This window comes from Lactuca virosa, chromosome 5 (genome assembly GCF_052849685.1).
Source record: "Lactuca virosa cultivar CGN04683 chromosome 5, Lactuca_virosa_CGN04683_v6, whole genome shotgun sequence".
NCBI lineage: Eukaryota > Viridiplantae > Streptophyta > Magnoliopsida > Asterales > Asteraceae > Lactuca > Lactuca virosa.
This window is the reverse complement of record NC_136430.1, coordinates 167,311,001-167,323,332: the sequence shown is the minus strand read 5'-3', so window position 1 is coordinate 167,323,332 and position 12,332 is coordinate 167,311,001. Positions and strand designations below refer to the sequence as shown.

Genomic DNA, 12,332 nt, shown 5'->3' with positions numbered 1-12,332 from the left:
CATAAAGTTTGGAAATTTATCACTTAGGACACTTATTTAGATCAGATCTGAGAATTAGACCTGGTGCCTTTCTATAGTAAGCACTTAATGGGATGATTGGTTTCAACATGAGTACGTAGGGCATACATATGGGTACGCAACACATACCCCTGTATTGTTCCATAAAAGCCACACCACACTATATGCAGGGTGTAGAGTTGGAGTACGCATAGCATACTTGGTCTGTATGTTGATCGATTAATTTTGACCGTTGACCGTTGATTTTGAACAAGTTTGACTTTAGGTCATTTGGGATAATTTGAAGAGTAGATTGAGATTGGGTCCCTATTTATTGTATATGTGACATATAGAGACAATATTTAGAGCAGTGATCAGTTCAGCTAGCTTTCAGACTGAGAGGTGGGTTTTCCCTAATGTACTTATGGGTCAAAGGCACCAATGTTCGCCCACTAGGTTACGTATCCTAGTATATATGATGATGTTATGTTGGATATATTTTAGACTGGTAGATTTGTATGATTACCTATATTCGCTGGTTATATGTTATACTGGTTGATCTGCATGCTTACCTGTACTTTCTGGTTGTAGATTGTTATTGTATATGTCGACATGTTATTGTTTTGGTTGGGTTGAGGTGGTCCTTCTTTGTGCTGAAGGCCAAGATACCCGGGGCGATCTGGATAGGCTATAGGCCTTGCGAGGTAGGAAAAATAGGCCGAAGGCCTGGAGAGCGGTCCAAATATGCTATAGGACTTGTGAGGTGGTCCAGTCAGGCTGAAGGCTCATGTAGGCATGTTGTTATCTGTTTGGTCGTGTGGGGTACTTTGGGGAAACTCATTAAGCTTTAGCTTACAGTTTGATTTTATGGTTTCAGGTACTTCAAAGGAAAGGGTCAACGTGAAGGCTTGATTGTGAACATCATACTGGATATTTATGTGACTTATGATTTTGGGATACTCTGATTCATGATTATGGTGTTTGGAAACTATGTTTTCGTTTAAATTATCGATTTTGGAATGGTTTTAAAAATGAAAAAAATTTCTTTGATTTTTGGGATGTTAGAAGTTGGTATCAGAGCCCTAGTTTGAGAGAATTGGATGAACACTTGTATGATTCAAGACGCAAACTAAGAATCTACAAAATGTTTTTAAAAAATTTAACCATAAAAGAACCGACTAGAAGGATGCAATTTGTACAATTAGTGTGAGCTAAGGAAAGTGATTCCCCATGATACCCACACTTGTTTTGTGTATTGATAGAAATTAATGCTAGTAAGTAAGCTAAGGATCTTCAGTAATTACATGATAGAATAACTTGTTGTATGATGCCTGATAGCCTAGGAGAGTTTCTTGCTATGCTAGATGGAGCATATATTATTACTGTGGTTTCTTAGTGTGTGCGTCATAATTATACATAATTAAGGTTTTGTAGCACGAGAATGTTTGATTTAGCCTTATTTCCTATTCCTCGTCTGGTTGCGGGCTTAGGGTAGAATGAAATATTCAACTGTCTATCGAATCCAGTGTTCTGTATGTTTAGCATGCACGGGCGGCTGTAGGGTTGGTGGATGTTTCATGAGTGAGTATGTATTGTAGCAGGCCAGCGTGAGGAAGGTGTAACGTCTGGTTCCTGGAATGTATTTAATTCTTAACTCATTCATTTTAGTTCAGAAACTCGACGAGTTGGAGGCCCCAAACTAGTTGAGTAGAGATGGATTTGGGACACAGGTTGTGAAGTCTACTCGACGAGCTGGGAGCCTCATCTCGACGAGTAGGACTGGCAGGATGAAACCCTAATTTTCAGGGTTTTGCACCCTATTTAATCACCTTAACCTCCAAAGGCTGGCCTCATTTACAATCTCCAAGTCCTCAAACCCTAAATCGCGAAACCCTAAGGCATTGTATGAGCTTGTGATTTATTTTGAGTGAGTTTTGTGTGTGTTGAAATTTATGAAGGAAGGAGAAGCTTGGGGATTCAAGAAGAAGCTAGTAGATCCAGAGACACCACTTCATTCTCATCATTTTCTGGTAAGCAAGTCTCAAACTTGCGTAGTGAATTCTTAGATCTCCTTATTACCACTTTATTGAGTTTTTGGTCCAAGAAGCATGATCCTTGGGAAATGGACGTCCGAAGTGAGTATACCTTCGGATCTTGAATCATGGAGGGATTTCATGGCATAAAGGGGAAAAACTTATGGCCATTGAAGCCCCATGCAAGCTTTAGGACGTCATTTTGGCCTTTTAAGCTCCAAAAGGCCATGCATGGAAGGAAAGTTAGAAGCTTTACGTATTTCTGAAGTATCTAGGGTTCAGATCTCTGTGTATATGCCTTTGTTTGGAGTATTGATGGCTTGTGGACCAAGATCTAGGTCCTAAAGAGTTAAGGTTTGAGCTAGATCCATTAAGTAAGGGTATTAACAGTTAAAGTTGGAAACTTTACCCTTAAAAGGACAATTTCAGTGTATATGTGGAATGTGGAGCTTATATTTGAAGAATAGGAGCTTAATCCATTACGAAAGGCTTAACAGACTGAAGAAGTTGACGAGTTCATAGCGGAACTCGACGAGTTGGGTCGGGGTGTCCCGATTTTGTTGATAGGAGGAACTTGATGAGTTGTGAAAGAAATCGACGGGTTGGATCGTAGTTTCAAGGTTTTATGATTATGGAACTCGGCGAGTTGATGGACCAACTCAGCGAGTTAAGTCTGCCCATAATGTTGACTTTGACCAGCACGTTGATTTTGACCAGAATGTTGACTTTGACTTGGACTTTGACTAAAGTTGACCCTTAAGGGGTAATGAGTATGGAAAAGGGAATTAAAGGAAATCTTCTATGTATAGGGGTTTGAGTCGGGTGATATCCGGAGCCGGAGTTTTTGCAGCTACTTCCAGTTATCGAGGTGAGTTACGTTCCAGTAGAAGTGGGTCTAAGGCACCAATGTCGGCCCACTAGTAGGTGCTTATAGTAGAGGTGATTGTCTTTGTGATAATTATCTGGTATGCCACCATCTGTTATGCTTTATGTGCTAGTATGCTATGATATTATGTGATAGTGATAGTAGGGGTGAAATTGTCCCCAGTTACCGGTAAAAAGAAACCGAAGGGGTAGACAGTACCCAGATATGCCTAGCAGTATGTGTATGATATGTTATTATATGGTAGTGGTAGGGGTGAATTAGTCCCTGTAACCGGTTGAGATAAACCGAAGGGTAGGCTAGGCACGCAGATATGCCTGACAGGGGTAGGTCGGATAGCCCGATATGTCTGACAGGGGTAGGTTGGCCACCCCGGTATGCATAACATGGGTAGGTTGAGCACCTAGGTATGCTCAGTAGGGTAGGTCGGGCACCTAGATATGCCTGACAGTATATGTTTATGTGGTATGATGGGTGAAATCACTAAGCTTCGTGGTTACAGTTTACAGTTTTGGTTTTAGTTACTTCTTCTTCGAAAGGAAAGGAACTGGCATGACTGCAGCGCATCACACCATGATTTTCTGCATCATGATATTCTTGGGATTTGTAGTCTGACATTATTATTCTATGACATGTTTTTGAGAGATATGACTTATGGGTTTTTTATAATATGGGATAACCTTGATGATGTTTTCAATAATCTGGTTTATGAATTATTAAGTTAAAAATAAAATTTTTGGTCTTGGATTTTTGGATGTTACAGAAGGATTAGCCACTGTTGAGGGAATATGTATTAGATGTATGTGTATTCTAGATGTTGGGCCTTGTGGCCGAGTGGTACGTGACGACCCCTTGAGACAAATACTGGTAGGTGTGGAAGGTAGTATGGGCCTGTACTATTAGAAGCATAGGACCCGTACGCGTAGCAAGGAAGTCACGAACCCCGAGGGTTCATCTTTCTGTAATGTCGTAAAAGTATGAATTGTAGCTTTACTGATGTATTCCTATTTGTTTTCAGTATGCCGATCACTAGAGGTTATGGATCAGGAGCTGGCAGCCCAGAGAGGCTAGGATTGACAAATAAGGAGATCCGTGAGATGATCACCACTTAGGTGACCATGGCTGTTAGGGAGGGAATCCCGGAGGTTTGGGTCTATTAAGACCATGATGATTAATCTTTTTGATGAGAGATACGCTAACGTGACCGAGGCTGCTGCTGTTGGAGCTACCAGAGTTGTTGCTGCTGCGGAGGTTCAGAGGAGAGGCTCATTTCACTACCGGGACTTCAGCAATACGAAACCCCCGTAGTTTGAAGGGGTTAAGGACCCGATTGTTGCTATGCAATGGTTATCTGACGCGGATGGCTGTTTCTTCACTTGTTCGTGTCGGGAGGAACAGAAGGTCATGTTCGCCCTCAACCTTCTTCATTTGGGGGCGTAGAACTGGTGGAGGCTAGTGATTGGTGCTTATTCTCCTACAAAGAAAGCCGCGGTGACATAGGAGTAGTTTTAAGAGATGCTTTGTATTGAGTATGCGTCGTTGGTTGATAGGGAGAGATTAGGCCAGGAGTATATGTCACTGAAGCACACAACAGAGTCGGTATCAAATATGACCAATATGTTTACAGAGAGAGCCCTTTTCTGCCTCGAGTATGCTGCTTAGGAGCAAGTCCAGATGTCCTGCTACTTGAGCATGCTCAAGGCGAAGACCCGTGAGTTTGTTTCAACCCAACAGTATGGTTCCCTTTCCAAGTTGCAGTCTTTCGCTTGGAAGAGAGAGATTGGGATTGAGAACCAGGCAAAAGAAAAAAGGAAGACCCCAGCTCAGTCATAGCCGATAGCGAAGCAATTCAATCCCACTGATTCACGATCTAGAGGATAAATTGGTCGCAATTGTGGCAAGTACAGGAAGGCGCATGAGGGAACATGTAGATCAGCTACTGGGTGCCACAAATGTGGCAAAGAGGGGCATTTTTGTGAGGGATTGTCGGCAGCAGGCTCCGCTATTGAGTACCATGATTTGTTATCATTGTGATCAGGTGGGCCATATGAAGGCCCAATATCCTTTGCTTGCTCCTAGGCCCGTACACGCACCAACCCCAACTACTTTGAGGATTACAGATGGATGGAAAGGGGGAGATGAGGCCCCGAAGGCCATGGGTCAGTCTTTTTAGCTCACCACAGAGGAGGCCAGGCGGCGCCTGACATCGTTACTGGTATGTTCTCATTTATTATTCTGTCTAGTTATTTTATTGCATGCTTATGATTGTATTTCTGTTAGGTACTTTCTTAGAGAATTAATTGCATGATCTTGTGCTTTTTAACTCGTGTGCGAGTCGGTCTTTTGTGTCTCTGACCTTCAATAAGAGTTTCGATATGACGCCACACCTTGGTCTACACATCACCATACCGTGGCCAGAGAGCACAATAGCTTAATGGGTTATGCATTTAAATCTTAATCTCCAAAGCTCAAGAGCTCACATCTGATTCTTCTAAAGGTCTTAATGGATGCTAATATGTCAAGATCTAAAACTCTAAGTCCAAAATGATTATACCAATCGCATGGATTCAAGGATATCTCATGTAAACACCTTTTTCTTCAATCACACAAGTGTTGTAGCCAATAAATGTACTGAAGGTTCTAGAGTTCACTCCAACTCGAGGAACATAGATTTTTTGGGACAAAAAGATCATAAAAGTGCCATAAACTAGATATAATGAAATTATGATGAATTTGGAGCTTTATACCACAAATGGACAAGAAACTTATTAAAAATGTTGGATCTAAGCTGCAACTTTCCTTCCTTACACCAAGAGGAAGCTTCTTCTACATTAAACTTCACACAAACAAGGTCAAAAGCTCAAAACTCAACAATGGAGGCTAGGGTTTGATGGGTATCTTTCTAGAGGAGATGGAGTCAGGGGTTGGAGGAAACCCTATCCCCATCTTCTTTAAATATGACTCAAGATCTGAGTCCTACGATTTTGATCCCATTGTGGCGCCGCACTGCAACCTTTAATGAAAGCCACGACGTGGTGACGTGTCACCCACCACGCCGGGGGAGGGGATAAAACACAAAAACCAACCTTTAAACTTAGATATACTAAGAATAAACTCATACATGGATTGGTTGTTACAATACTCCCCTAACAGAATCATATTTCGTCCTCAAAATCCACAATAGTAAACAAATATCGGTAGTGCTCGCGCATATCTTCCTCGGGCTCCCAAGTCCACTCAGAGTCATATTATAATGATATTGCTAAATAACATATGATGATATGGGTCACACTAACATCAACTTGATACAATTAATTATTTATTAGAAATTGATTTTAATAAATATTCAGTAAACTCTTATAAATAAATTGGGAAAATATTTATTTCATGGAAATAATTATTTTATAATTGCAAGTAACACATTAATTCATAAGGCATTAACTAATTAGTCATGTACTACATTTTGGACTAGATTAATTCTTTTGTCTTTTACCAAAAAGTTAAAGTCTAACTCTTATAAACTAGTTATGAGATTTACAAAAAAATGTTGACTTCTTTTATAAACAAAACTTTAGGTTCTGTTTTATTGGAAGAGTATGGACTTTTGAATTGTTTAATTAAAAGAAACAAGCATGGATTGCATGGGGAACATCCTTGTCTTGTGTCATAAGGGCTTAATGGTTAAGGACCTTTCCACTTTAACTAGATATGAAAAGGCTTTCATTTTTTTCATTATTAAGTACAAAAATCGTAGCTTTTCCCTCTCGCATGCTCTGTCCATATGGTGCTTTCAAAAGTGTTTGAATAGTACTTGTTTTTTCTCTCTTGGAAGTAATACTTGGGTATTTGCTTCCAAGCTTAAGAGTTAACCAAAAATACTAGCATCTTGAACTCAAAGTTTCCATTTTGTTCGTGTCTCAAAGGTTCCACATACTTCATCAACTTCAAGTCCCCCATTGAGGACCCAAAGAATAACAAAGGTTGTTATTTCTTCATATCCTCTATGGTTGTGTTTTTATCTTTCTACAACTTGCAAGATGATCTTTGGTGGGTTGTAACTTTTTTATTATGTTCGAAAACTTAAGTATTTGTTTGCCATTTTATGATTTTATGAAACTATTTTTGAACTAAAACCCAACAATTGTTATCAGAGACACCTTGCAAGTTTGGTTAGATTTTATGATTTTTGGAAATCTTAGTTTTTGGAGAATATGGATAACTTGGTTTTGTTTAAAAAAAGTTCATACATATGTTCTTTGACAACTTCTTAATTTTTTTTATATGACAAAAACATACATTCATTTTTTGTCACCTAACGTTGTCTTAGAAAAACAAAGTCTATTTTATGTTTATATGTATTTTAGAGTGCACAAACAAGTCTTGGACCATTTGTGTGATTTGGTTAAAAATGGTTTGTAATATTCTTTTATTCATAAAGTATATAATAAAAGTAGCTAGTTTTTATTCTTGTTATTTTTACGTAATAGATTTGTTTTAGACTAGATTTATTTTATAAAAATGTAACAAGATGAAGATGGAGGCCATTTTTGAAGATATCAAGATGAGGCCACAGATTTATAAAGATTGTATAAAAGTTCATAATTGTTATAAAGTTTTTATAAAATTGCAACAAAGTTGGTTGTTGTTGCAAGTGGGAGCTTGAAGATCACATGAAGAACAAGTTGTAATATTTGGTCCCTTTTTCCCGAAAACTTAACACTTTTTTATTGGCTCACAAAAGGGTTATCTAGTTTAAGGCTTGTTGATGTCAAATGCATGTTTGTGTTGTTTATTTTTATGCAAATATTTTGTGTGGTTGATAAATTAGATGTGACATCCCCAAATTCACGACCAGAAAAGACCGGTTTAATTTATGTTTTTAAAATAATTTCAGAGTAAATCCATTGATTTAAAAGAGTTGTGGAATTTGTTCCCAAAACAAAATATGATAAAAAAAATTTATCAAAGCATTTCATAAAGAAATGTATTTTCTTTATATAAGTGTTCCGATACAGACACAAAAGCATAAAGAACACATTATAAGCCTTACAACAGTTATATACAACTACAGGCCTATAAACAAAATAACTTGATGATTCATCCATCTTATGCTCTCGCGCTACTACCTATAATACAAATAAAACTGAGTGGGTCAGGCTTGGGAGCCTGGTGAGCATATAGGGTTTTCAACCCACAATAAATAATTATATTTAACTTCACCAACCAACAATAACCCGATTACCCATTCCCGTTATCCTCACTTTACGTCCCTAAAACAACATATATCTCAAGGGACCTAATCTAGGATTTTCATCGGGATGGACATTACTGCAAAGGGGTTTCCTCAACAATAGATGTCCTAAAGGCAACCATGAGCGGGATAGAGTACACCGGTGAACACATCGTTCACAACACCTACAGGTTATGAACCTGCCAGCGTTCCACTAGACAGTCTAGAAAGAGTCAGTGGTCGTCATCCATACTCCGCTAGATGACTAGATCGAGAACAACATCGAGGCCTCTCATAATTTTATTTCATCACACAACAACTGTCTACCCATGTTCTACCCAACATATTAGTAGATAAAAATATATACATTTATATACAGCTTAAAACATGTACAAATCATTCATTCAACAATTATTTCAAATAAGCAAATAATATACAAACACATAACACGTATTTTGTAGATAATACTTCGTATCTATGTGTTAGAAGAAAAGGAATATACACTCACTTGATAAGATGATTATCGGACAGCACTACGACTCCAAAAGCAGTATTCTTCGGTGAAACCGGGAGATCTTCACACACCGGGCTTCTCGCGGGCAGAGCTTCGGCTCGGATACTCTTTTCTTCTCGGGATCTTCGGAGCTTCGGGACTCGCTTCGGGTCTCGGGATGATACCGGGGCTTCGGGGGTATAATTTGCACGTAAAACGAGAGAATAAGAAGTGATAGGAAAGAAATGAGCAACAAAACTCGGCTGGCCTTCAACTTCCATTTGTAGGGCCATTTTTCTGTTCTCACATCGTGAGATTCAAGTGATCACGTCGTGAGCTTAGTCGTCACTGCTTTCATCATTGCAAGTTGTGTGTGCAGGATCTGAAGGGTCAAATCTACCCGCTCACGTCGTGAGCACTATGCTCACGTCGTGAGCTCTGACACAACCATGGGGGTTCGCGCCCCAAACTTCAGAAATTCATATCTTTTGCATACTAGCTCTGTTTTTGACGTTCTTTATATCCAGACGTAGGTGAGACTATGCTCTACAACTTTCATTTAGACTCCGTCGGCTAATTTTGATTTTATTTTTATTATATTATTTTTAGTAGGCCGAGACAGGAAAACTTCGTTATAAATCCATAACTTCTTCATCCAACGTCCGTTTTCGTCTGTCTTTTTACCGTTTCACTACTATCGACGAGATCTTCGATTCTCGTTTAGATTGTTTCGGCTAGAAATCACTCCATCTCAAAATCGAACTTCGGGCTGCATAGTGCTAAGCTGAAACTTAGAAAAATCATAACTTCCTCATACGAAGTCAGATTTAGACGTTCCTTTTTATGCACGCTCTTGGTTTAACGTATTCTACGACTTTCGTTTAGATCACTAAGGCTAAATATCGCTCTATCTTAAATTCATATTTTACGTCACACAGTTTCGTACCGGTTCTGTCACGAAACTTCGACATGTCATAACTTCTTCTTTATAACTCGGATTTAGGCATTCTTTATATATTCGGAAACCTTGCCACGACCACTACAACTTCATGTATAGACATCGGGCTTATCTAATATCTTATTTTTACGCTTATTTTTATTCTTAATTCAATTAAGCAACACAATTAAGAATAAAACACATAATACTCAAATAATACATTCTTATTATTTCAAAATGAGTTACAAAGGTTAACCTAGACTATTACATCGACATTAATGACTAGCCTAGAAACACAGGCGTTACATTAGATTTTCACAAACTCAAAGTATTTTTTTGGACAAATCAAACATCACATGGAGTTTGTTTTTCAATTTTCAAAATGAGAACATAAAATGATACAAGTTATAACTTTAAAATAAAAACCGGTTTTATTAAATCATTAAGAATATCAAATTGTAAAATTGTAAAATTATAAATCTAAAATGGTGATTTTATGACTTATTAAAACTCCAACATATTAATAGTAAAAGGAATTTTTATTAAGTAATAAATAACGTATTATATGGCTTAAACTTGAACTTAATATATAATATTATCAGTAAAATTAAACCGCGTCAAAATATAAAAACTGAGTTTTATATTTGAACCTTAAATGTTATTTTTTGAAAATTGATACCATGATTAATTCAATGCATGAAATTATCATGATATCAAATGTTTTAAAATATAATAATAAAACATTCAAATCCCTTTTCAAAAGGAAAGTCTATGTCATCCTACTTTAGAAACATTTGCACACCATTTGTATAATGCTTGTGGGATAAATGCCACCTTACCACTTGTGTTATCTTTTGGTGGCCAAAGTATTTTTGAAATTTCTATAACCAAGTTCTAGGCCAATTATACAAATTTCTTTACTTTATTGACTTGATCGGAAACCTCTTGTGATAAAGGTCACCTAAGCAAAAGTGTTCCAAGGCATAGATGTGACAAAAAATGTTAAATTAACAAATAGATTGTTAAGGGTCTCATACATCTAGGAATTACAAGTGATGTAATTAATAAAAAGCTATTTACCTTGTTAAAATTGAGTAAGTAGATAATTAATTAAAGCTATTTACCTTGTTAAAATTGAGTAAGTAGGATAAAGGTCACCTAACCATTTATTTAATTTGTAACTTGGATCCTAGACTTTAAATAAATAATGGTTTTGGAAACAAAAGGGTATTATTTTTAAAAAATTTAATACTAAATAAGACTTTGTTAAAATTTTATAGATGGCTCCACCAACTACTGTAACATACCACCACCCAATGAGCATTCGATCAATTCTTGACAAAGAAAAACTAGGCCAATCCAACTTTTTGGATTGGCACAAAATTCTGAGAATCGTTTTAAAGCAAGAAAACAAAGTCTATATCCTTAAATCACATGTCCCGGAAGAACCACCTTCTTTCCCAAAGGCTGGACATGATGCTTGGCTTAAGCATGTGAATGATTCACTTTATGTTTCATTCCTTATGCTTTCCATAATGATTCATGATCTTCAATGGGATCTAGATCTCTTCATTGCCTTTGACATGATTGAACATCTCATGCAGATGTTTGGTCAACATGCTAGGACTGAAAGACTTGAAACTATTCGAGCCCTTCATGCCTGCAAGATGGAGGAAACTGAGAATGTGAGAACTCGTGTTCTCAAGATGAAAAGCCATCTGGATCAATTAGATAGATTAGGCTCTCCATATCCACTAGACTTGGTCAAAAACTTAATTCTTAACTCATTGCCTAAGTCTTATGATATTTTCATCATGAACTACAACATGAATGGGTGGGATAAACTAATCTCTGAGTTGCACAGGATGCTCAAAACTACAGAGAAAAAACATCCCAAGGAAAACCCCCCAAGTTCTCATGATCCAGAAGGGAAAAATCAAAAAGTAGAAACAAGGTAAGAACTCTAAAGGGAAGCCACAAGCTAGCATGGGCAAGGGGAAGAAAGCTCCCCAAAAGCCACCACCGAACAAGAAGGAAAAGGTTTCTAAAGGCGACACATGCTTTAAGTGTGGTTTCGTGGGGCATTGGAAAAGGAATTGTCCTAAGTACCTTGCTGAGTTGAAGAATAAGAAGGTCGGGGAAGGCACTTAATGTATATCCATTTTCATGATTGAAATGGGATTATTTACTTTTTCTTAAAATACTTGTGTATTTGATACTGGCTGTGGAACTCATATTTGTAATTTGTTGTAGGGGTTTCGAAAGAGTAGGGAACTAAAGACAGATGATATGGTTTTGCATGTTGGCAATGGAGCTTGTGTTGCAGTCCAAGCATTAGGATATTTTGATTTATGCTTACCATCTGGTCTGTACTTCACATTAAACAGTGTGTGTTTGGTTAGTTCTATCACTAGAAACATTATTTCAGTTTCGCGTTTAAGGAAATATGGTTATGACTTTAAATTTGTTGATGATAATATTGATTCCTTCTTGAATGGAATATTCTATTTTCAGGCTAGAGCAATAAATAGAATTTATGAATTGAACCTAGATGATACTTCAAATGAAAAGTCCCTTTATCATGTTAACACGAAAAGTATTAAACAAGGTTTTAACCAAACATATCTATTGCATTGTCGCATTGGGCATATAAATAAGAAGCGCATATCACAACTCCAAAAGAGTGGACTTTCGGGCGCAAATGACAATGAGTCATTTGATATATATGAATATTTCTTATGTGGTAAATAAGAAGCGCA

General features: G+C 37.5%; 1 protein-coding gene across 1 annotated transcript; it reads left to right on the top strand.

The window, feature by feature from the left end:
* Positions 1-10,853: 10,853 nt before the first annotated feature.
* On the top strand, positions 10,854-11,531 carry LOC145111997 (uncharacterized). Its single transcript, XM_079048215.1, has one exon. The coding sequence runs from the start codon at positions 10,854-10,856 to the stop codon at positions 11,529-11,531; it is 678 nt and encodes a 225-aa protein (XP_078904341.1).
* The last annotated feature ends 801 nt before the right edge of the window (positions 11,532-12,332 follow it).